Genomic DNA, 27,777 nt, shown 5'->3' on the forward strand with positions numbered 1-27,777 from the left:
TGAGCTATTAGTTATTTATTTACATATTTACTAAAGTCCCTGTGTTCAACATATACTTATGTATTTCTAAAGTAGTTTTCAACTTTTCGAACAATTTAAAACAGTTCAGGCAATATGCCTCATATTGAAATACACGACTTTCATACCATACATACATACGTAGGGTACGCAGTCGTATTTTTCGAAATGCTCAATTCACGAACAATATACATATAAATATTATAAATATAGTATTTACATATAAGTCTCGAGCATTTAATCTATAAACTTCCGTTCATATAGTCCTTGGCGTTGGCAACGCGTAAACTCCTATTTCAATTGCTCCGCATTGGCAACATGCCATAGTGTTGTTGTTGTTGCTGTTGTGTGGGTTGATGTTGCTGAACTAAGATTTGTTGTTGTTGTTGCGTTTGCTGTTGCTGCTGTTGTGGCGGTGGTTGCTGCTGCGATTGTTGCGTGGTCTGTTGTGGTGGTGGTGGCATACCTTGTCCGGCACCCGCCGAATATGTGACTACGCCGGTTGTGATTTGCGGCGGCTGAGACACCACAACTGGTGCCGTTACTTTGCGCTCTGACTGAGTACGAATTGGCGGTGGCGCAATGACTTGGGAATGACTCGATGGCATTGGCGGTGGTGGGGCATACATGAGCATCGGTTCACCACTATTTGGATTACGTGCCGGTGGGGTTACTGCTGAGCCATGGTATGATCCATATGAACTGTCATCCGATTGTGCGGATTGGCCACGATTTCGATGCATAGCCATGCCGTAAGCTGACTCGGGCCGACGATCGTATTTCACATTACCATCGACTGGGTTAGGATTATGACGTGTGCCATATACCGGCTGAAAGCCCTGTTGACCATCCTGACTGTTGGGTTGTGGTTGGTGATGTTGAGGTTGTTGGGCTGGTTGATGTTGATGGTGCTGTTGTTGTTGATGATGTTGTTGCTGTTGGTGATGATGTTGATGCTGCTGTTGTGACTGCTGCTGATGAGATTGCTGATGCTGCTGTTGCTGTTGTTGCTGTTGTTGGTGTTGTTGTTGTTGCTGCTGTTGTTGTGATTGCCTTGTTGAACCCCTTATGCCGTATATGCTCTCTGAACGCTGCTGCAACTGATTCTGTACATTCTGATTTTGCAAATGTGACGACTGCGCCTGCGTTTGTGTTTGTGTCATACGCATGCCATATAAACTTTGTGCCGGTACTAACGGGCCCGGACGTGGTACAATCTCCCGATTAATAGCTGTGTTACTCTTGGTGTATACAGACTGTGAGCGGTTGAGGTTGGTGCGTGTGAGTGTGGGCGAGCGGCAGTACAGGGAACGTGTGCCTCCATATAATGGCTCTGGCTGATCGAATTTATTCAACGGCGGTGCTGTGTACAGATTCTGGCAATAATTCGCTGCACCAGGAATGGTGCCAGTGTTACTTGCGACCGCAGTTTTGGCGCTCGTCTGTCCACGGGGATATGTACCTTGAGGATATTTGACTGGCATGTGTGGCTTCTCAACGTCCACATCGTAATTTAATTCATCTTCGGAATGTATGGAGGAAGAGTCGTTATCGACACTTGGTTTGTGTACACGTGAGTTGCGACGCGTACTGAAAACATATTCGAATAACAAGCCAGACGCCATGCCGCCAACAAGTGGACCGAACCAATAGACCCAGTGATTATCCCATTTATTCAGTACAAAAGATGGACCCAACGAACGAGCCGGATTTAAATAAGGCATCTGTAAAAAACAAAAACAAATATATATAAATTATATTAACGTAAGTACAAATGTCCACAAAGGACAGAGTTCAGAACTGTCTAAGTGAGATTTTCTGCAAATGCAGAGATCTGCCTGTTAACCTAAGTACAAATGTAGCGTAAAGCTTTTAACAGATTTAAGACTATGTAAATATGGTGTGCTTAATTGGCTAATTTTGATATACTCTTCATATATGAAGCATATTATAAATTGTTGCGAAATTGTCATATTTTTTTATATCATATTTTCAATTCTTTATGCTTAAATAACGACATACTAAACACAGCCGCATACAGACGGACATAAACAAATGCGTACAACAACAACAATAATGCATTGTTGTGTAGTTTCAAGATTTCTGAATGGTCATTGATTTTCTACCTCCGTTCTCTTCTTTATATCGGCTACATTCGCATTAAAAATTCCGAAACGGCAGGTGTTTTCTACCAATGTCATCAACAGGTATACTTAGGTATGTACGAGTGGATGTCTTAAAACGAGTATGAGCGAAGTTACATACATTCATAACGTGCTCTTGGGTACGCAGAGCTAATCGGGTTTCATTGCTACCTTAATTTACGAGTAAATTCCGACGTTGTCACAGTTATCGCCGCCCTACTCATTATCATTGCGACATAGCGAATTTGATTTTTAACTGCTCTGCAAAGTTCATACCAACTAGTTTTTAAGTCTATTTTAAATAAATTACCACGGCTGACTGACGTTACAAATTGTCAAAAGGATATGCCATATAATGGCAATTAAGCGGTCATGCGTTTGTGTACAGGTAATATGTGCTTATATATACAGTAATCTAGTTATATAGAATATACTTACAGAAACGAAACTGCATGCACTGTACGCACACCCCACTGTGATGGCTGAGTTGCCCATGAAACGCTTCATGGAGTCGGTTGAAACGAAATAAGTGAGTACAACGACAAAAGTCAGGCTGAATTCCACACCGAATCGTTCCCAGGCGGCCAATGAGGCGCTGTGAGATATTGCAGCCTGTAGATTGCCCTGATAACCAGGCACGGTAACACTAAAAGTAGAAAAAAAATTAAGATATAATTAATTTAAAATTGTAAAATACTAAAATACTGAAAAAATGATTATGAAAACCTAATCTTATAAATGTATTTGCAGTTAAATAGGTTGATGTGCACCTACATCTGCACATGCATACGATATTTATGGGCATATAAAGGAATTACATATATCTCTGTGACCTCGGATTAAACTGCGATAATTTATATATATACATACATATATATATTTATTATACAAGTATAACATACACATGTTTTTTTTTTTAATTTTCCAAGTCTTGGCACAAGAAATTTCGTTTGAAATGCAAAATTTCACACAAACTAATTATAATTTGTTAATTAGTAACCAATTTTAGAATTTCCGACAGTATTGGACAGAACTAAAGCACCCTTAGTGCGTTTTTTTAAATATATTCACTTACAATAAAGCAATTTAATTTTTATTATTTTCTTGTGATTTTAAAAGTTTTTGTGCCAATATTTTGTAGATAATCTGTTATTTTAGATAAATCTTCTTCTTCTTGACTGGCGTAGACACCGCTTACGCGGTTATAGCCGAGTCCAAAACAGCGCGCCACGCATCTCTCCTTCTGGCAGTTTGGCGCCAATTGGTTATTCCAAGCGAAGCCAGGTCCCTCTCCACCTGGTCCTTCCATCGGAGTGGAGGTCTCCCTCTTCCTCTGCTTCCACCAGCGGGTACTGCATCGAATACTTTCAGAGCTGGAGCACCTTCATCCATTCGAACAACATGTCCTAGCCAGCGTAGCCGCTGTTTTTTTATTCGCTGGACTATGTCTATGTCGTCGAATAACACATACAGCTCATCGTTCCATCCTCTGCGGTATTCGCCGTTGCCAATTCTTAAGGGACCATAAATCTTCCGCAAAACCTTTCTCTCGAAAACTCCTAGTGCCGTCTCATCGGATGTTGACATCGTCCACGCTTCTGCACCGTAAAGTAGGACGGGAATGATGAGAGACTTGTAGAGTTTGGTTTTTGTTCGTCGAGAGAGGACTTTACTTTTCAATTGCCTACTTAGTCCATAGTAGCACCTGTTGGCAAGAGTGATTCTGCGTTGGATTTCCAGGCTGACATTGTTATTGCTGTTAATGCTGGTTCCCAGGTAGACGAAATTATCTTCTTCTTCTTCTTAACTGGCGTAGAAACCGCTTACGCGGTTATAGCCGAGTCCACAACAGTGCGCCACGCATCTCTCCTTTTGGCGGTTTGGCGCCAATTGGTAATACCAAGTGAAGACAGGTCCTTCTCCACCTGGTCCTTCCACCGGAGTGGAGGTCTCCCTCTTCCTCGGCTTCCACCAGCGGGTACTGCATCGAAAACTTTCAGAGCTGGGGCACTTTCATCCATTCGAACAACATGACCCAGCCAGCGTAGCCGCTGTTTTTTTATTCGCTGGACTATGTCTATGTCGTCGAACAACACATACAGCTCATCATTCCATCTTCTGCGGTATTCGCCGTTGCCAATGTTTAAGGGACCGTAAATCTTCCGCAAAACCTTTCTCTCGAAAACTCCTAGTGCCGTCTCATCGGATGTTGACACCGTCCACGCTTCTGCACCATAAAGTAGGACGGGAATGATGAGGGACTTGTAGAGTTTAGTTTTTGTTCGTCGAGAGAGGACTTTACTTTTCAATTGCCTACTCAGTCCATAGTAGCACCTGTTGGCAAGAGTGATTCTGCGTTGGATTTCAAGGCTGACATTATTATCGGTGTTAATGTTGGTTCCTAGGTATACGAAATTATCTACAACTTCAAAGTTATGACTGTCAACAGTGACGTGGGAGCCAAGACGCGAATGCGCTGACTGTTTGTTTGATGACAGGAGATATTTCGTCTTGTCCTCGTTCACCACCAGACCCATTCGCTTCGCTTCCTTATCCAGGCGGGAAAAAGCAGAACTAACGGCGCGGGTGTTGTTTGCCGGCAATCCATCGGCCCCCGCCGCCTTGTTGTTCTTCAAGCGGGTAATTGCTATTCTAATTTCTTCACGGTCGGGCAATGGAACATCTGTTCCATCGTCGTCGATTGGGGAATCGGGTTCGCCATCTCCTGGTGTTGTACTTTCACTGCCATTCAGCAGGCTGGAGAAGTGTTCCCTCCACAAACACAGTATACTCTGGTCATCAACCACTAGATCACCGCTGGGGGTCCTACAGGAGTGTGCTCCGGTCTTGAAACCTTCAGTTAGTCGCCGGATCTTTTCGTAAAATTTTCGAGCATTACCCCTGTCGGCCAGCTTGTCAAGCTCTTCATACTCACGCATTTCTGCCTCTTTCTTTCTTTTTCTGCAAGTGCGTCTCGCTTCCCTCTTCAGCTCTCGGTATCTTTCCCATCCCGCTCGTGTTGCGGTCGATCGCAACATTGCGAGGTAGGCAGTCTGTTTTCTCTCCACTGCGAGACGACAATCCTCATCATACCAGCTGTTTTTTTGGCTTTTCCGAAAGCCAATGGTTTCGGTTGCAGCTGTACGTAAGGAGTTTGATATGCCGTCCCACAGCTCCCTTATACCGAGATGCTGATGAGTGCTCTCAGAGAGCAGGAGTGCAAGTCGAGTAGAAAATCGTTCGGCTGTCGGTTGTGATTGCAGCTTCTCGATGTCGAACCTTCCTTGTGTTTGTCCGAGTCGATGTTGGGACCACGAAGCGTACGCACATCAAAAACACTGGAGACATGTCGTCCATCTATCACAACATGATCGATCTGGTTGCGAGTGATTCGATCCGGGGACAGCCAAGTAGCTTGTTGGATTTTCTCATGCTGGAATCTAGTGCTACAGACGAAATTATCTACAACTTCAAAGTTATGACTGTCAACAGTGACGTGGGAGCCAAGATGCGAATGCGCTGACTGTTTGTTTGACGACAAGAGATATTTCGTCTTGTCCTCGTTCACCACCAGACCCATACGTTTCGCTTCCTTATCCAGTCTGGAGAAAGCAGAACTAACGGCGCGGGTGTTGTTTCCAATGATATCGATATCATCGGCGTACGCCAGTAGCTGTACACTCTTATAGAAGATTGTACCTTCTCTGTTTAGCTCTGCAGCTCGTATTATTTTCTCCAGCATCAGGTTAAAGAAATCACACGAGAGTGAGTCACCTTGTCTGAAACCTCGTCTGGTATCGAACGGCTCGGAGAGGTCCTTCCCGATCCTGACGGAGCTTTTGGTGTTGCTCAACGTCAGCTTACACAGCCGTATTAGTTTTGCGGGGATACCAAATTCAGACATCGCGGCATAAAGGCAGCTCCTTTTCGTGCTGTCGAAAGCAGCTTTAAAGTCGACAAAGAGATGGTGTGTGTCGATCCTATTTTCACGGGTCTTCTCCAAAATTTGGCGCATGGTGAATATCTGGTCCGTTGTTGATTTTCCAGGTCTAAAGCCACACTGATAAGGTCCAATCAGTTTGTTGACGGTGGGCTTTAGTCTTTCACACAATACGCTCGACAGAACCTTATACGCGATGTTGAGGAGGCTTATCCCACGGTAATTGGCGCAAATTGTGGGGTCTCCCTTTTTGTGTATTGGGCAGAGTACACTGAGATTCCAATCGTCAGGCATGCTTTCTTCCGACCATATTCTGCAAAGAAGCTGATGCAAGCACCTTATCAGCTCTTCGCCGCCGTATTTGAATAGCTCGGCCAGTAATCCATCGGCACCCGCCGCCTTATTGTTCTTCAAGCGGGTAATTGCTATTCGAATTTCTTCACGGTCGGGCAATGGAACATCTGCTCCATCGTCGTCGATTGGGGAATCGGGTTCGCCATCTCCTGGTGTTGTACTTTCACTGCCATTCAGCAGGCTGGAGAAGTGTTCCCTCCACAAACTCAGTATACTCTGGTCATCAATAACTAGATCACCTCTGGGGGTCCTACAGGAGTGCGCTCCGGTCTTGAAACCTTCAGTTAGTCGCCGGATCTTTTCGTAAAATTTTCGAGCATTACCCCTGTCGGCCAGCTTGTCAAGCTCTTCATACTCACGCATTTCGGCCTCTTTCTTTTTTTGTCTGCAAATGCGTCTCGCTTCCCTCTTCAGCTCTCGGTATCTTTCCCATCCCGCTCGTGTTGCGGTCGATCGCAACATTGCGAGGTATGCAGTCTGTTTTCTCTCCACTGCGAGACGACAATCCTCATCATACCAGCTATTTTTTTGACTTTTCCGAAAACCAATGGTTTCGGTTGCAGCTGTACGTAAGGAGTTTGATATGCCGTCCCACAGCTCCCTTATACCGAGATGCTGATGAGTGCTCTCAGAGAGCAGGAGTGCAAGTCGAGTAGAAAATCGTTCGGCTGTCGGTTGTGATTGCAGCTTCTCGATGTCGAACCTTCCTTGTGTTTGTTGACGTGTACGCTTTTCTACACAGAGGCGGGTGCGTATCTTAGCTGCTACAAGATAGTGGTCCGAGTCGATGTTGGGACCACGAAGCGTACGCACATCAAAAACACTGGAGACATGTCGTCCATCTATCACAACATGATCGATCTGGTTGCGAGTGATTCGATCCGGGGACAGCCAAGTAACTTGATGGATTTTCTTATGCTGGAATCTAGTACTACAGACGAGTATATTTCGGGCCCCAGCGAAGTTGAACAGTCTCAGATCGTTTGGTGATGTTTCGTCATGGAGGCTGAATTTTCCGACTGTTGTGCCAAAGACACCTTCTTTACCCACCCTAGCGTTGAAATATATATTTAGATAAATACTGTTCATATTTAAGACATTATAAATATTCTTTTCCGAATTGCTGTAAGTCTTAGTTATAATTCTACAAATTTTCTCAATAAATTTCATAAGAACGATACCATTGGAATCCAAATATATCATTGGTTGAATTCAGGAGATTACATACATATGTATATACTTATGTAGTATATATTAACTTCAACTCGAGGTCAGAATATATTTATGATCGGAATTTGATTGACTATTTTCATATATATCTTATTTTGCCATCATAAATGAACGAGAAAAATATTTGATATTGAGAACATATTATTTCGTTTAGTGTTTTCTAACATTGTCAGCTAATCTTTTATTCGAAAAAATATCAGACATTTCAGCTAAATAAAGCCAATGGAGAGTTTTTACAGAAATAACACAACTGCTTTTGGGATAGCATCGAAAAGCTTAATGGGACATATACTCAATTCAATGCCGAAAGTAAATGTAATATTATTGTAGCATATTAAAAATCCAGATAGCCGCGGTTAGATTGGCAACAAAGAGTAGAATAGCTGCTTAAAAAATAAAGAAAAGAGAATCTAAATAATAAACCAACACCCGCACTTAAGATGTTAGGTGGGTTTCAAAATTTCAAAATTTGCAAACATGTTCTTTATCTCATTACAATATGTTTAAAATGTTATCCAGAAATATCCAACCGATCCGAGTAAAATTCTAAATTTGGCAAAAAAAATAGTTTTTTCGTTAAAATGTATGTATATGTATTTTTTATATGCTAAATTGTTTAAAGGAAATATATGATTGTATGAATTAAAAAAAGTTTAAAAATATCCTTGTTTTCAACTCTGAAACCCACCTAACACCTTAATATAACCCTTCAGTGGGCTGAATCTGGGAAGAATCCAATTGAAAGTGTTTAAAATCACGCCCTAAACACTAATTAGATTAGATTAGATTAACATACATACATATGTATGAGTATAAAACGGTGTAAAATTAAAAAAATATGTTGTCACTTCATTGAATTTTTGGAAAATTTGTCGAAAAAAGTGACACAAATTAAATCTCAGCAATGCCAAAAAAAAAAATAATTATTACAACTATATACAAACTTAAATACACAAGTAAACCGACAAAAAATGAGTGCTTGTGAACTATACTACACACACACATAGAGAGGTAGTAAATGTTTTTATGCACGTAGAACCTTTCGAATGCAAAAACTGAAGATCACAAGGTACTCGTTACTGTACCCTATGCGCTGTCCGTTGGCTCTGGCGGCGACCTACGACACACCGTTGATACGTTGCTTGCATTTTTCTCACGGTCAAGCAGATTCACAGCAGAGGCCTGAGAACTTTTTAGGTGTCTGTCCAGATTGTTGATAGCTATAGAGCTGCGAATGAATCTCAAGTGAACCGAAGAGGCAAAACTGCCAAAGCACACACAACACAACACAACCACAATTACATACAACTGTGGCAATGATGGTGCGGAAACGTTTCAAGATTCGAAAGCTGTTCACATGTACTCCCATAGAAGATTGATTCTTAAATTCTGTTTTACTTTTATTTAAGTTCTTTTTTTTTTGTTGTTCATTTTTCACATTTTTGATTTTCGGCATTACTTTGTGTGAAGCAGCTGTTAACAGCTCAAGTTCTAGCTTTATTGAGTTTCTGGTTAATAATAATTTTTATTGAGCACACTGTTGTTGTTGCAGTTGTGTTTTTTGGTGTTATTTTTTTGGCAAGGTATCAAGTTTACGGTAATTATAGTGCAATCCTGTCATCGTTGGTTTCATCAGCATCAATGCCTTTTGAACTCTCAGGCAAAGTATGGTAAATGTGTATCGTTTGCATGAATATGAGATTCTCTGGGAATTCTTTGAGTTTTGATTGCTTTGTATCAACATTTGGGCTTGCAGATGTGCAACTTTTTCTATAGTTAGATTACTACAATTCATGTAGACGATATTGAATTTTTGTAATAAATCCCTACATAGGAGACAAAACCTATTTTTAGGCTTTTGCTGTTCAAAGCTTTCTTACATACTGAAACTGTTATCACAGAATCGGAAAACTACTTTGGACGACTGTATCACGTCCTTAAATTGTATCATCAGTTTCTGCAGGACAGACCCATATATAGTAATCACCTTCAGGCTATATAATAAGGATACTAATAGAGTACACGTATTGAGAATATAAACACTTTATTTGATCGAAACAAAAAAAGAAGATTGGTTTTATATAAGTTCTGCACCTTTGAGTTTATGTTAGATTAGGTTAGGTCAAGGGATAGATCTCCGCATCTACAGAAAATCTCACTAAGACAGCATCGACAGTTCATTGTGACACCCAAATACTTCTGGCGTGACAAAACGCTTGGACTCCGTTGTAAGTTCATGAGTCGGCTAATGCCGATTCCAGTCACTTCGCTGGGTTCGCCGAAGGCGTGCCTATCGAGGTATGTTAGTCTTAGTCTGGCGAATGAATGGACATTGAAGGAGGAAGTGCTTGGATGATTCCACCTCGCCTCCCTCTAAGCAACTTTGGCAACTAGAGTCTGGCTTGATCCCTACTCTCACCGCATGTGTCCCTAACGTGCAGTGACGAGTTCACCATAGATCGATGTAATTCACATTAGAAATTCAGCGGTGAGCTTTTAAAGCTTTTTCGTTACAGTTTATTACACTTCAGAGCATTCCCTAAATTACCTAAACTGTTTGGAACCGATTTTAAAACGAAGAGCTTACTCTCATCATCTAATTTTGTTTTATTTAATTTGTTAACATATTCATACCTCAAACAGATATTTTATCCAAACAAGAACTTCACCATCTGTCAGGGAATTATTGAAATTGAATTATAAGAACTATGTATGAAAGGATACAAATTCATCTGATACAAATTCTATGACATACTTACAATATGGCTGAAATTATGTGCTTGCAAGTAGGCAACTGGAAAGGTCGTGTCGTAAACTCTTACCATGTCCATAAAATATTAATATCTATGTATGTATGAGAACTCATAAACACAACAAGTCGTTCTAACCACTCATTTAATAACTACATATCGTACAATTAATAAAGCAGAAGTGTCACAAAACACGTATAATTCAATAATCTCGTGAAAAACACTGACCCAGAAATCTACAATTTGTGCATCACTTCAACCCTTTCGCGGTTTGAGGTCGAATAAAATAATGTTTTTTCAATGGTTTCTACCAAAAAGTTTTGGCAATTTGTTTTATTTGAAACTCAAGTTGATCTCTGACTGCAAACCCTTTCCAAAATACTGCACTTTGAATCCTCTGTTTTTTTCGGAGTTCTTGCGGTTACATTGTTAACTATTTTTGTAGTGAATTATGGCTGCATATGCATGTATTTGGTTATGCGTGTGTGAAAGGGATGCTGTCAAAAAAGGGCACGCTGACACACAAAATAAGAATTACCCTGTTATGTTTGTACGGATGGTTTTCTACTTTATTTTGTTATGTTGCGTTTTGGCAGGCCATGAAAGTTTTCCCAAGCCATGCGCACACGCGTTCGATTGAATGCAGCAGCAAAGAGTGCAAAATGTGTGCAGAAATATTCGCAAATGTGAAATTGCATAAAAGCACATGAAAGTAAGTAAAAACCAATATGTTGTATTTATAGAGAAGCCTGCATTTGCAGCAGCCACCAAAGGGGTGAAAGCGGTTAAGCCTTCAAGTGCTTATTGTCAAGAGTATTTTGCAAACTGCCAGGGCACGCACACTCGGTGGCAAGTGTTTATTATCATAAGTTGGTTGGTTGTTGAGCGGTTGGAACGAAGAAAGGCAGCAATGTTTACTTAATTGCTGACAACAAAGTGGAGTAAAGAAAGTGTGTGCATTCGTACTTACTTACATCCGAAATATAAACTTACAAAAGAGCTTAATTTGTAGCTTGTCTCCGATGGATTACGAAGAATTTTCGCACTACGCCCCGCGATGTGCACAAATGTTTGTACAGGGTACTTGCCCTGACCTTAGGTTGAAAATCTATTTAAGTCAGCACAAGGTTAAGTACAAGGTTATTTATAACTCGAAAGGTACTTGAAATGACCATAACTTGAGAATGTTTTTAATATTTTTTTAAATCTAACACTCGAGCCCCAGTAGTATTTTCGAAAGAAAGTTTTTTTCGTTCAAAAACGATTTTATGGAACCTCTTTCTCCGAAAAAAAAACAAAGTAATTCTGAAAAGTTTTTCCTGGAAAGATATAGGCTATTTTTTGTTTTGATCTTTTAACACAACTTTACATAAATGTATTCTTTCTCGAACGAGCTACTCGTATTTGGACCACCACATAAATGCAGGAATATTGTGGCACTAAAACACATTTGCTAACTTTATCAGCAAAAGTTTTAATGACTTACGAATTACATATGTATGTACATACATATGTACAGTCTATGTGCATATAAATGTGCTAGTTTGAAAATAATTTGTATCTGCCGGAAAGAGAAATAGTACAATAACAAATTGTGCATCAGTGTACATAAGTTTGTACATATGTAAGTGCTCATTAGAGAGTGCAAGGACAAAGAATTGAATCAACTTTAAATATTTTCCTAAAAATTATTATATATATGTAGATATATTCGTGTGTATTTATGTATTGTAATCAAACATATATTTGTATATATAGTATATATATATATATATATATATTATATATAACAACACGAAACTTCTTTAATAAAACTCAGACTTATCGCCAAATCATACATGAACGATTGCTTGTAGGTCATAACTATTCATGCACCTTTAGTTGATGTTTAAATATTTGCATAGAGACAATATTTGCAGCATTATTTTATGTATGCGAGTGCTGACTTGTGTAAGTATGTATGTATGTGCATTCATATTCACAGCTCAATAACAAGGATTACTTGTACTTATGAGAAGTGTCTGTTTTCTCTGAGGACTTTGGTGATAAGATCTGCGAAAAAGTTTACAGAGACATCATATGTATAAATGAATATGTAAATATGTATATTCCCTACGGATATTAATGCGGAATGCAATATTTCTGGGGTTGAATGCAAAGGTTGTTTGCTTACATTGCTGAATGAAGCATATCGCTTTGCTTGAAATTAATTTCATATATTTCAAAGTAATATGTATAACATTTAATAAAAAAAATATAAATAATATTTTGTAAAATTTTAAAACTTGTTATAACAGTTCATTTTGTGCTGCGCTTCAAATATACTTGTGCTCAAATTCATTGTGTTTAGTTAATTTTTCCATAATCTCAAAGTCGATTAACGATTAGATGAACCAATAATGAGTTATGCTGTAAACGGCAAGCGTTGTTTTTTTGTATACGACAATTTTTATTAGTAGACTATGTAGCAATATTTTTAAATTTGTAAATAAATACTGTAATATTTTAAATATTCCTTTTATGGTCATCATAGGGTTATTTACATGTACGTACATATGTATTTAATTAAACAAATTTTAATGTCAGTTGAAACGAACCAATCTACAGTTACTTATAGAAATGTTAGCAGTGTATTAAACAATTTAGTTATCTAAAGCAATTGCATGCGCTATCAACATCTACCACTAACAACAGCAGTGGTTTCCGAAATGTCAATCGTATAATTAATAACAAGTAGTAGTAGTACTTGCAAGGGAAGTAATCTTTCGAAAATAATATACCATTTCTCATTTGATTGCAATTTATGGACTTTTTGACATTTTGGAAAGAACCAGTAATATTTCCCTTGTACATACGTTTATACAAACATACATACATTTAATGCAATTAAATATGCGCCTCAAAATAGTAGACCCACCACCTAACCAACACACATCCAGAGTACATAAATACGTATGACTAGGACTAGGCTAGGCTAGGGGTTGCGTGAAAAAATATTGCACGGCAAACGCTTACATTTTTTACAAGTAAAGCTACAATTAAACCAAGAGTAAAATCATAAAAGTATTTGACTTTTGCACATATTCCAATTCATTTATTTAAACGCGGAAAGTTTCGTCCGCATTTTGCATAATTTATGACATTTTTACTGGTTCACTTGTTATGCCGCAGCAATAAAGTCGTAACTGTTAAGAACATGTCATTTGTATTCGTTAATTGAATATTGTGGGCTCTAGGAAACACTTTAGAGATTATAAAAAAAACTCGGATTTGAAGGTATGGAAAAGGAATATTGCTTTTATACTAGGAAGAGCTAAGAATTCTTCTAAATTTCTTTAAACTAACAAAGCTGGCTAATTTGCTGCAAAAATGCAATCTACTATGTTAGTTGAAGTTTATTCACATTAGACAAATATATAAGTTAATTCTAAAAAACATCTAACAGTAAGAATTAAATGCTTTTTAGTGACACTAATCACTCTACACTCTATATTCAAATAACCACACATCCCTATATAATAAGTCGCTTTCATATGGCCCACTTTACTTTGGCAGACGCTTCTCATCTGCTTCACCTTTTCTAATTTTCATTCAGTTTTTGTTTTGGTTCTTTTCTTCGTTACAACGGACTGCTACAAAAATATAATTTTTTTGTTTACGCCAGAGTAGCGAAAATCTCTGAGGCCGTTGAAGTCACGCAACCTGTTAACGTAAAACACTCTAAACAACGACATAACAAAACATAGGAGCCACAGTAAGTACGCCTATGTAAATGTGTTGGTGGGCGAGTAAACAAAACTCCGTTTGAATGGTTTATTTATAAACACAGCAATGCGGAATAAAGTGGTTTCACGCGACGAAAACTGCTCATGTTGAGTGGTTAGAAGATAAAAACGGAGATGGATACACATGGTTGCTGGGTACACCGAGATATGTTTGTTGGTTAACGGATTCACCGCTAAGGGGAATGCATCACCTGATGGGTGGCTAAAAGCTTGAAATTGTAGTTCCACTTTGAAAGGAATTTACACTTTAAGTGCAGCATGGTTTTACCCCGCTATTTCTCATACTCGCCCTCTCACTCTTATTGCAGTTACAGGCTTCTCCAAAGTAGGATGACATTTAGGTTGCTTACACTTAATGGAGTTTGAATAAGTATGTTATGGTGAACTTTAGGATGTGATTGACTTTAATTTGGTTATTATCACTTATTAAAGAACTAAAGTGTTACGCAGTCTTATGGAAACATTTTGGTAGGTATATTTTAGACAGAGATGAATTTTAGTGAACTCGAAATCGGTATCGGAAAATATGCCATTTTGTTTTCGACACGAAATCTACCAGTCTCGTATCAGTTTAAACTGTTACTAGTGTGCATTTAAAATAAAATATAAAAAATTAATAATGAATAAGAATCTGGAACGGCACTTTATATTCTTTATTTTGCTTAGAATATTTAGTTGCTAACGATGTTTTACATGCTTTACTGTAGAGTAATTATAAACACACTTCATATATACACATCAGGGCTCTTAAAATTATTCGATTAACCTGAAAACCGATTATTTGAATATCCGGTTTGTAACCGTTCGTACGAATATTAACCGGTTAGTACTATTCCATTAGTCGTAATGTTGCGACTATTCGAATAGTCGTTCTACTACGATTATTCGAATAGTTGTTCTGCTGTCATTATTCGAATAGTTGCTCCGCTGCGAGCATTTGAATAAATGAAAATTGTTTGAAATCCAAGCAGCCTTTGATGTTTGTTTATTTTCATTTGTGAAAATATTAATTGTGCGCATTTTTCATGAGTCTCACATTTTTCAATAAACATAGAAATTTAATGAACTTTCACTATTCGAATAGTCGACAACGAACGGTTAACCGAATAGTCGGAAATGAGCGGTTAATCGAATAGTCGATAACTTACGACTATCCGAATAGTGCAAACCGAATATTATTATTCGAATAACACCCTATTCAGTTAATTCGGTTAGTCGATTAGTCGAATACCAATAGCTCTAATACACATATACTATATATAATATATAAGCACCTCTCATAACACCTAAAATTCACTCTGCACAATTGTGTCATAACTGTTGTTCTCGGTAATAGCACTCGAAAAAAAAATTAATTTATCTCACTGGACACTTCAGCTAGTGTGAAAATTTTCGTTGAATCAAATTCAAAGGCACCACAAATGTAAACAGTTCAGGGTAAGTTTTTCACTTAAAATAATTTTTAATTTATGTAAACACACACACACACCCACAGCTGTATGTATGTATGTGTGTACAGCGGTTTAGCTGCTGCAACAATTCCTTTCTGTGAATGTACTGGGCTGAGTGCTTTGTGCTGGCAGATTAGAGGAGATATCGCACGCCAGACATGGGCAGCGACAACAATCCTTGTGTTGGAAGCACAAACAACAACAAAAAACACCCCAGATTGTCAATGCGTTACTTTGATTAATTGTGATGAGCCGCACTCGGCAGTGGGTTTTGGCTTTATCGCCCAAGTGGGTGCAACCAAAACAACCAAACAAAAAAAACTTGCATATGTGCAAATGGTTGTGCACAAAAAAGCCGAAAACTAATGCGTTTTTTATTTAATTTAAATTCAATTGAGTAAATTGGCGTGATGAGTGTGTGTCCAATGTCTGAGAGTTTGCGGTTGTACATACTTACATATGTATGTATGGGTAGGAATAAGGATCGGTTGCACACAAGTGCTTCGGACTGTTAAATTGTTCGGCAATAATGAAACAGGTGGTGCATGTAATGATTAATGCAGTGGTGGTTTAAAGGGTCAAACGTTAACAGTTAACCAATTTACGCGTGTGCTATACATACAACTGTACCTATTAAAGATGTTCAGATGTAAAATTTGGTTGCATGGTTTCAAAAAAACGTAATGCCACATATGTAGATATGTATTTGTTATAATAAAATAATAACATATAATTGGGGTACTCACAAGTTGTCGTAAAGTGTAGTAGAATCAAAGTTTTGAACTTTTACACTTGTTTAAAAAAATTGTTGTTGGATTGCTTACAAAATAAATTTTCACAATTACGACTAAGTGCGCTCTGTTCGTTGTATATGGAATATTTTAGTTTTTCAGTCAATCCGATTTTTCTACAGATTTATCACAACAAAATTATAACGATTGCTCACAACCATAGTATTTTCATTTATGACTTATAACTTTATGACAACTTGTGAGTACCCTAAATATATAATTGCAAAAGTTTATGTATGAAAGAGCTCATTCTTAATTATTACAGACTCAAGAACTTAAGCCCATAAGCCAGCGATATTTATACATATTTTTGGGAATACGTTTTAACGAGATTAGTCAATCCGTTGATATGTTTTTAATCTTTAGGCAGGATTAATTTACGATGAAATTAATTTCACCTTAGAAGTGAAAAATTCAACTAGTCTGCCCTCTTTTCAGTAAAAGACTGCCCAAATCGGTACTCGTTTAAAATAATCTTAAACAAGTAAGGAAGGGCTAAGTTCGGGTGTAACCGAACATTTTATACTCTCGCAATTTATTTATTTAACTTTATTTATATTATATAATACACAATTTGACCCACATATTCGTCATATATATTTCAACCTAACTTTTGCATGGGAGGTGGGCGTGGTTATTATCCGATTTCTTTTATTTTTGGACTGCATTAGGAAGTGGCTAAAAAAAACGACTGCAGAAAGTATGGTTTATATAGCTCTATTGGTTTGCGAGATATGTACAAAAAACTTAGTAGGGGGCGGGGCCATGCCCACTTCCCAAAAAAAATTACATCCAAATATGCCCCTTCATAGTGTAATCCTTCATACCAAATTTTATTTCCATAGCTTTATTTATGGCTTAGTTATGGCACTTTATGTGTTTTGGTCCGATTTTGCTCATTTTCGAAAGCAACCTTCCTATGGTGCCAAGAAATAAGTGTGCCAAGTTTCATCAAGATATCTTAATTTTGACTCAAGTTACAGCTTGCACAGACGGACGGACGGACGGACGGACAGACAGACATTTGGATTTGAACTCCACTCTTCACCCTGATCACTTTGGTATATATAACCCTATATCTAACTCGCTTAGTTTTGGGTGTTACAAACAACCGTTATGTGAACAAAACTATAATACTCTCTTTAGCAACATTTGTTGCGAGAGTATAAAAAGAAAGCACTATAACGACGAATTGACTTAACTTTTTTGTGTAACAACTTTATTGAAAAATAGGTAATAAAAATACTTTGATTTCAAATAGGAGTATCTACTTGAGAACTACAGACATATGTATATGTTTTGCTGATTAATTTAGTGTTTACTACATGGTGCATATAAATACATATGTATGTTGCTATGTATACCACATGTTTATGTGTATGTGTACAATCGTTTATAAATTCCGTATTTAAATCACAAAGCATTGAAACTACGTTCACCACATTATTATCGAAAGTGTCCTTTTCAAGTACACCGACTATTTTATCAGCATACAAATATCCACATACATAATACATATGTACATACTGAACCACACATGTGTCCAACCATATCAACAATTATTTAACTATAATACTTATAAGAAATCAGCGATAGCCTTTAGGAACGTGGCATATATGCATACGTGCTTATATACGTATTATATGTACACATCTAAGTATGTGTAGACATTGATAATTATTTGTATGTAGGTATGCACTTTTAACCGGTCACCTTCCATACAAATTACCATTTAATTTTACTTAACTTCCTTTTGTGCCGAAGGAAGTGCTAACATATCTCACATCTTCAGCTCGTCTTGGCACGCAGCACGGGTATTTTTGTGCATTATTCGGATATACATACATACATACATGCATATAAAAGCATCATATTAAACATTTAAGAGCGTACGGACAAGATTCATTTGTTCATACACACACGCACTTACTTGCATATGTACATATATCTTAAGATGACTTTTAGTGGCAGGTGGTATTTTTTAAAAACCAAAATTCGGTTTCCTCACTCAATTGTACGCTTTGTTTTTAACTCCGTCCTGTTGCGTTACATTTCGATTTCACCAGCTGCCTGCGACGAAGGATGACTATAGCAGGCATTAAAAAATATCTTTCAGCTTCGCTTTTATGTTTAACGCCAACGTATTGTACATTTGTTGACTTTTTGATTTTCATTGTGGTTGTTGTTGTTGAGTGTTTTTTATTTCAACTCTTGCTGGACATTGTCTCTTGCTAGCAGTCGAGCGCACTGAACACTGAGTTTCCTGCAGAACTAGTCCGATTCAAATGAGTTGCAGTCCACCGGCCCGGCAATAAAAAGTCAAATCCGTCACGTGTATAGTATGTTATTGCATGTACATACATATATTTGTATAAAAGCGTATGTGACTACTCGTATTTTTATTGCCACATTGGTGGGCATTGCTTAAGCTGAAAGAAGTTCAGTTAGCAGCAGAGTTATCCTAACTCGTGGCATTGACGCTTGCACTGCGTGGTTCAGTAGACCGGACATTTGCAGCTGTCCATTGGAGCGCCGCATCAATGTCATGCCGCCACGTTGTGCACGTTCTTAAAGTCAATTGGTGCGTTTTTTCTTCATTTATTGTATTCATTGCAGCTAAAGCAATCAGCGGTTGCTTTCAATCGAATAAATTATGCAAGAAATCGCTCGAAAATTATATGAGAAATTAACCATTGCTCACGCTAATTTTACGAAAGTTGTATATCGGAAATGAGGAGTGACAACAAGCATTTTAATTTCCCTGACACAATCTTACATAAATGTAAAATATCATAGAAATAAGGAGAGACATTTGTATGCATACCATTTTCCTAATTAATAAAGAAGACGGTTAACAAAAAATAGGACGATTGAAGCACGATTTTGTTTTTTTATTTAAAAAATCCGGTAATTCTATATGTGCAGGCATTGAAAATGTCTACATGTGTAGAATACACTTTTTGTTTTTATAAAAATATTTTTTTTTTTTTTAGTTTTCGTTAGTTTCTTCTCTCTCTCTATCTCTCGCGTGCTCACTGTACTTTAAAATAAAAAATATGAATAATGAATATTTGAGTCAGTTTTGAAATCGTGTATTATTTCAAAGTATTCTGAAGTACACACCAATATAAATATAAGAAACAACAGCATCACCATAATGAACCACTTGAAACTGAGACCCTTCCCATAACAGCAAGTATTTATGGCAAAAGTAAGTGCATTGCATGAAGTTGTTGCTGGTTGCTTTCGGTTAATTTTTTAAGTAATTTATGTTTCAATTTTAAATGGAAATGAACAGTAGAGAACACTTAGCCCTTATATTAAGCTTCTTCATGTATAAAATTAAAAAAAAAACATAAATTACTTAAATGCATACACGAGTGATATTATTAGTATTAGTGTGTTTTCCCCTTACATCCGGTTTTAAGTGTTATTTGTTTCAAAATCAGCATATTTTCTTCATTGAACCATTTGGAACATCCAGAACTTTTATTGAATATGTAGATTTGGTTAAGAACGATTCAGAGCGACTAAAATGAGATAAATAGGAAGAGTTCATATGGAAAAACAATTGTACATTGTCTACAGGTTAAAGCTTTTAATCCTAAGTGAACCAAAGAAGCCCTTAACCCTATATATACCACTGTGGTGGAAGATTGATGGTCTGAGTCGTATTTTCTTTTTATAATATTGTGCAAATTGTTCACAAAAATTATAAAATGGATGGTATTAGTATTTGGATATACTTAAAAATAAAATTAATTTTTATTTGAGTCCATATATAAACTGGATATTTATGTAGTAGAATGATCTAAAAGAGTAAGACAAGGAAAAAGTTAGGATATTGGATTAGGCCGGACTTCAATGCTATAGAAAATGTATGTATGCAGTGATATCAAACCACAAATAGCATAAAAAACATTAAAAAATTTTGAATGATTTTTGGGCTGGACGCTTGATATACAACCCCAAAGTAGCGATCTCACAAACTGGGGGAAAAGTATGCAGCGAAGTTGTGAACGAATAACTAAAAATAGTGAATTTAGTGCAAATTATTAACCAAGTCAACTATTTCATGCCATTTAATTATCATTTGTATACTTTTTTTCATATTTATGTAAATTAAGTTCTCCCAGCTACCAGTTGTTTCGTGATGTTTTCGTCTATTTTTATTGTTAATCGAATATTTACTGTTTAAAATACAATTGAAATATATCGAAAAATCAAATTAGTTTTATTTAATTATGAAGATTAATTTAAAAAAAAAGTTTTCCAAAGTACGAAATCTACAATACGATTTATGGCGGTTTTCAGAGTAACAAACTTAGGAGTTAATACGATTTCACTGTGTATTTACTTAAATATTTAAGACATTTAATTTTTAAGAACAGTAGACTACATAAAGTCAATTAAAGTACTTTATCTCCTTTTCAAAGTTAGACTAAAAAGAAAGAATGGATGGAGACGAGTAAAAAGTATGTGTGTAAGTGTGTTTTTATGTAGGACAATAATTTGAGTAATTCCTCTTCGCGTTCACTTGGAGGAGGTTTGCCACATGTTTACGAATCATTAATCCGCTGTCTTTAAGAGTTAAAACGCGCAGATGCAAACGCATAAAAGACAAAGGCCCCCATTTGCAGCTGCTGAAGATGAGCGCCGAAAGTGAGTTCTCCGACAGAACGTGTCCCGCAAAAAGGAAAGACGCAAACCGAAGTGTGCTTAATAATTGTGTACAAAAAGGAAGACAAAAAACCAGAGCACAATTTAAAAAAACGAACAGTATACCTGAGCTCCATATACCATACCATATACAACAACTACAACCAATGCGTGTGTGTATAAGTATGTATTTGAAACATGATTTTTTAATGCTCAATTCAAAATGAAACAGATGTTGAACAGACTACACGATCGATACCATCGCTTCATTATACGCGCAGCACCATCATATGTAGAGACAACCGCTGCAGCAACAACAATGCTTTGCAGCGTAAATACCCATACATATTTAGAGTGAAAATAAATTTCAAGACAAAACTGTCCAAAGCATTGATAATGTCGATGATTTTACAAAATTCCAAAAACGTGTTCACTCGTCAAAGCGGAATTCTATTAAAAATGGCTGTTATCCTCGCAAGAGTCCCGCACATCGGTGTGAGTGTATTGATCGCACCGCACACCTACGCCAATGTAATGCACGCATGTGTGTATAATGCTTTACATACATGTGTATGTATGGTGTGTATTTACAGCGATTTATCCTTGAAATTAGTGGTGCCCAACGATCCTCAGCCGTGACAATGCAGAAAAGACTGTACCAATCGGTTTAGTTATCAACGTTTGTATACACACATATGTATGTATATGTGTATGTGTATAGATAGATTCTTTAGAAACCTATCAGCATTGTCTTTCATTTTCTTTTCTCCTGCCATATTTATCGCGTCGACCGATCGAGGGTGAAAATCCTTGGCAACTTGTTCGGTGCAGTTAAATCTCTGAAGCAGATGTTTTCTTTTGGACGCACCATCCTCTATGACTGTAAGCACATAGAGTACATACAAATGTGTTTGTGCAATAGAAAAATGTGTTGGAATTTCAAATAGGCAAACAGGATGTCAATAGTGTGCATGCGTAACGTATACGCATTTGAAAGGATACGTTCGAGGCAAAGTAAATATCATATAACCATTAAACAGGTAGGTAGCGTATGCATGGTGCATAGCATAAATAGTTTGAGATTTCAGGGGGGAAATGTACTACCTGAGGGCACTAACACTTCTACATGTCCGTATCCTGTTCGCTGGCTGGTTCCAGTTTCATGCCTATTGTAGAAGCAGCAGTTGCATAGGATATTTATGGATACAATCAATTTATTTCTTTATAAAGCAGGAGAAAAGTAGCATTATAGAGAAATATTTTAGTATTTTTAAAGGAATCATCCTGTTTTTGTGTTCTATGTTGTTCAAGAGTGCAAAAGGCCGTTCTAATATTAAAAATATTTTAGGAAAAAAATTTATAAAATTATGTTTTTTTAATATTTTACATGCAGTGAGTTGCATATATTCAACATTTTCCGATTTCCTACTCGATTTTTCTCCTATAATTGCTGCAATAATGAGAGAGGTCTGATTCGGAAATTAACGAATTGGCTCCCCCTTGTGCATGATAAAGACAGCTGTCAAACATCCATCCGCATTTGGCTTTTGGGTTCATTCAAATCGGCCAACTTATTAGCATCTTTGTTGTCCCGTTCCGCTCACTTTGGGCATTTTCTGTTTTCATTATTTGTCAAGGTAAATAATAATAAATTTGTGATTATTGCAAGTATTAATTGGACCCCATTTTATACCTAAAACTATAATTGTACATTGAAAAACGAAGTAGAAGGTATTTTCAAATCCGCTACTACTCTATATGCATGGTATATTCTCAAAAATAAGTCCAAAAATAATGCATTGGGTGTTACTATGATTTCTCCCGCAAGCAATTTTAAAAAATTTTAAAATATTATTACATACTTATGTACATATAGTATGTACATATGCAAATGTAGATATTTGTGTATTCACATGCAACGCATACAGGTCGAAATGCAAATGCTTTGAAATTTGCGAAATTTGCGGTTTGAAAGTGAGAAGTGACTATAATCGTTCACAGACCACAAAATTGTGGTTCTCCTCAACGAAAATAAATTTATGATGTTGTGTATTGTTTGAATATATTTTAAAGAACACATGAAGCTGTAAAATAAAAAAAATATATTTGAAAAAAGTAAAAAGCTCTTTAAAGCTAATTTTGGCAAGGCTTTACAGCTTCCTGAGATGTAATTTTTGCATTTTCTATTTTGTATATACAAAAATATGCACATCATTGTATAAAGTTATATTGTGTAGCTAACAAAATATTTTATAAACTTTTTAATTACAAAAACACAAAAAATAAAAATCGTACTAACTTTTTAAGGGCTTACAACTGCATTTAAGTTGCATGTAAATAAACATATTACAGCATCACAATTTATTATTTCATACAGTGTACTTATACACCGTGTAACAAAAGTTTGCACACCAAAAGTGTTGCATACATATTCAATATTCTATTTATGACATCATTGTTTTAACTAATAAGATCACCAAACCTTTAGAATCTTGTATTCAATTTGAAAAATAACAAAAATCTATGCGAAAAAAATGTATAAATTTTTGTCAAAATTTTTAATACTGCTAACGCTAGCTTAAGAGTTATGCTCTGTATAATATGCTATTCAAAGTTTCCTACGATTTGCCTGCACAGTACTCATATGCACATACCAAGCCTCTGTGGCTAAGTGTGCTATTGCACTTTTGCTGTTACGAGAACTTCAACTTGTATGCCTTTTGCCATTTACACTCTACTTTGGTCTCATTTATATTTGAAAACATGCTCTACTTACCCATAAAGCAATGCCGCTCCTGCAATGCCGCCACCACATTGTGCCGTTATGTACATGGCAGCACGAATTGGTGATATGGCTCGAATGATGCATGCTGCCAATGTTACAGCCGGATTTATGTGGGCACCTGTTAATGAGTGGTAATAAAAATTGTAATTAGAATAAAAATCAGAAGTATGCTACATGCGACGATTCGAGGTAATCATGAGAGGATATGTGTACAATTACAGATATTTAAAGAATAAAAAAAAATAAATAAAGAAAGTTCGGAAATAGTCAATATTCAAGGTGTTGATATATTAATTAAAGCTTAATTTATTTATTGTACATGAAAAAAAGCCGATGGGATTCAAAATCGATGGGTTCCAAATAGCATTCTATGCAAGTTAAGCGTGATTGTAGTCTGATTTATTTTATTTTAAATTTTGATATTGAGAATGTCAGTCATCAAATTATTCAAATAATTTGTGAAATATAAATTTTTAACTTTCAAAAGTTGTAAGAAGATACAATTGGTTGTCAGTAATTGTTCCATTATCTCATTTTTGAAATATTATATTATATATGTATATATATGATGTTTCTATATTTAAAATACCCAATTTAAAGCATTTAGTGTGAAATAATCAGACCATGGATCATAGACTCAAATCATGACAAAGCTTTAATTAGTAAATAATATTTAATCCAATTGTTGCAAATAAATGCTCAAACAACAGCACTATCCCCAATCGAATGATATCCGGTCCCCAGACAATTGTGCAAAGATGCAAAACTATCTCGAGACAAGTTATCGCACTTCTTTATGACGATTTAAAGTAACTACATATTTACATGAATCCGCAAATGTACGTATGTACATATATTTGTTTGCGAAGCATATGTATACAAAACTTTTGACTGCCACCTACCCGATATGTGTATAAAGCACTGTGTTAATGCAGCCATAGCCAATCCAGAAGCCAAAGCGGTAGCCAGCAGCACTGAAGAAACGCTGGCACCAACGCCAGCACCGGCTGCCGCCCCACAAACGATGAACACGTAGAAAAATGACGCCAGACATTCGCTGATGATCGATCTGTGAGGGGGGAAAGAACAACAAAAGCTCAAGTTGAAGTAAGAGTCAAACAAATTTACATATGCTATAAAATAACTATAATAATTGATAGCTTTATACATAAATATAAACATAAACGTCCTACTATGTGCAGATGTAAATAAAAATATAATAAAGCTTAATGTAATCGCTTAAAACAAGCACAAATGGCGGTGTGGTACAATAATTAAGCATGATTTCGTTGCGATTAAAACTAAGTTGTAACATTTATACATAGAAATATATTAACATATTTATTTCGAGTGTCTTCTATATGCATGTGCCTATACACTTAAGTGCACGCTTAAATACAAGTATCCACAGATTCGTATACACATACATACATACACAACAGGCATGTACTTATGCTTAAGTAAATACAAATATGCAGCTGTTTTCAAGCAGCGTTGGAGTGTCACTCGATTTTTTTATTGTTGTTGTCAGTATCGAAATGCTCGCCCCACAAGGAGTCTTGACGGGTTCAAGTTTTTGGTGCGAAAAAAATGACTACACCAACAACAACAAAGTAAACAAAAAATATGTGCGCCATCGTTTCGCTTCTGCTGTACGGTATTTTTTACTGGAAAATTGGGTGCAACAGCTGCAAATGATAGTGACATTCAACTATAAGTGAAGCCCCAGTAACAAGCCGGCCAGTCACTGCAAAGTACATGCATATGTATGTGCATATGTGGTTGTTAATGTGTGCCGCTGTGTGAAGAGCGGGACTCCTTCGGAAATTCATTGAAAAATTAATATCTTCGCTGACACATTAAACATGTTCAATATATAACCTCAAAGAAATACAAAATGAGATGGTGTAGTATATGTACATATGTTTTGTGTTAGTAAACATTAAATTAATTCGAAGAAAGAACTTTGTTCTAAAGGACCGTAAAAATAAGTGATTTGTCAAATGTAAAAAATCTCAGCTTTTTACACTACACTTATAAACTAATACAACTAAAATATAGAATTAACTTAAAATATTTAATAATGTTATTTTGTATATTACTTTTTTATAAAATTTATACATATGTATAATATTATCTGTGACATTTTTTGTACATTTCCATATACAGTGTGAACTTCCCTAACTCGAATCACCATAATCCACAAAAAAATCGAGTTAGAGAGACTTCTGAGTTTCGGATGATAATTTGTATGAAATTTGACTTCTATATCCTATCCAAGAGCTCTATTTATGGAGAACTTTGAGTTATAGAAGTTCGAGTTATGGAAGTTCAACTGTATGTAAATATGTCAAGATTTTTTTAAAAAATCAATTGAAGTAGAGTATTTGCTGCAAAAAATATATAAACAATATTATTTCCTTTCAATTCTAAATTGTAAATGTATTTCAGTGTTTCACTTCAATTAAAAAATATAACCCTAAACAATTTATTAAAATTATAAATACAAATATGAAACAAGTCAAATACGAATTACGATAGCCCAGGAATGATTTCAAAATAAGATAATATAGTCCTAAATGAATTATTAAAAAAAAAAAAAATGAAACAAGTCTAATTACGAAAGCCTAGAAATGATTTTTTATTGAAACAATTTCTGGTTAATACATAAATTTTACTATTATATGATGCTTCTCTTATTATAAATCTTTACAACAGTAGTAATATAAATGATTTATATACATATATTAAAAGTTACAAGCTCTCATATAAAACAAAGCATTAATAGTTCAAAATAATAAAATGTGAAATTCATCAGTTACGACTACAAATAAATGATGTATTCAAGTGATATTCATTCTTTCAATTATATGCCTACATACATACGTATTTATGCGTATTACTAATCATAAAATCTGAAATAAAATTTGTTTATTTATTTTGTGATAAAACGCACCTCCAGAATTCCAAAGTCCGTACTTCGCCCTGCATATTGCGTTTCGGTTGCAGGGTGCTTGAAAGCCGGTTGTTGATGGCATTGCCATGCGAGTCTTTTCGCATCGCTTCCAGACGCTCGAAAAGTGACATAATGTGATAGTCAATGTTGTGCTCCAACGGTATTGTGTGTAAACTTTCGTCAGTCATTGTGTAGACTTTTTAAAATAAAACTATTTTATATGAAATATGAAGCAAAACGTTGTTAATTATTTCGAATATTCTGTCCACAATGCAAAGAAGTTGTAAGCACTAAATATTATAGTGCAATTGTAAACATAAATGCACTCATTCGTTGGTATTTATGAATGTATGGGTTTTGAGAACTGTGCGCATTAAGATTTATACGCCAGCATACAAGCGCGCCGTTTGCAAATTGAATCAAATTGATTTTAATTGATCTTTTTGTTGTAGGCCACTTTCACTGCAAGTTTTTCGTATCAATATGTATTACACACACAAATTTGGAAAGTAAGAACTTGCATTAATTTAGTTTTAGTTATTAATTCACTTTATTTTTCTTGGCATTCTTGGCCTATCATAAAGGTAAACTACGACTTCAAACGCGGCACAATTTAAACTAAGGATGCTCTGATAGCACAACTGCACTGAACCACTGCCGCGTAACTACAAACAGCACTTTGTTAAACTCGATTTCTTTGAACCAAAATGCAATGCATCGAAAAGTCAAAAATTCAACAAACTCACCACCTACGATGCATACGCCACCGCTACACACACAAAAGGCAACAGCCAACAACCACCACCAACACTTTTTCACAGGAACATGTGTTTGGAATTGAAACGTAGTAAACAAAAAATGGAAACGAAATTTTCCCCCGCCGTGTAGCAAGTGGAATTCAACCCTGTCTTATT

The 27,777-nt window shown here is 36.3% G+C and overlaps 1 protein-coding gene across 1 annotated transcript; it reads right to left on the bottom strand.

Moving 5' to 3' along the window:
* LOC105217970 (neurogenic protein big brain) lies at positions 1-27,547 on the bottom strand. Its single transcript, XM_054227220.1, has 5 exons — positions 26,864-27,547; positions 24,810-24,976; positions 23,899-24,025; positions 2,601-2,808; positions 1-1,742 (listed from the first exon to the last, which is right to left on the bottom strand). Exons 1-5 carry the CDS (start codon positions 27,049-27,051, stop codon positions 315-317), a joined length of 2,118 nt encoding a protein of 705 aa, XP_054083195.1. The 5' UTR covers positions 27,052-27,547; the 3' UTR covers positions 1-314.
* Positions 27,548-27,777: the final 230 nt, after the last annotated feature.

This window comes from Zeugodacus cucurbitae, chromosome 3 (genome assembly GCF_028554725.1).
Source record: "Zeugodacus cucurbitae isolate PBARC_wt_2022May chromosome 3, idZeuCucr1.2, whole genome shotgun sequence".
NCBI classification, from domain to species: Eukaryota; Metazoa; Arthropoda; class Insecta; order Diptera; family Tephritidae; genus Zeugodacus; species Zeugodacus cucurbitae.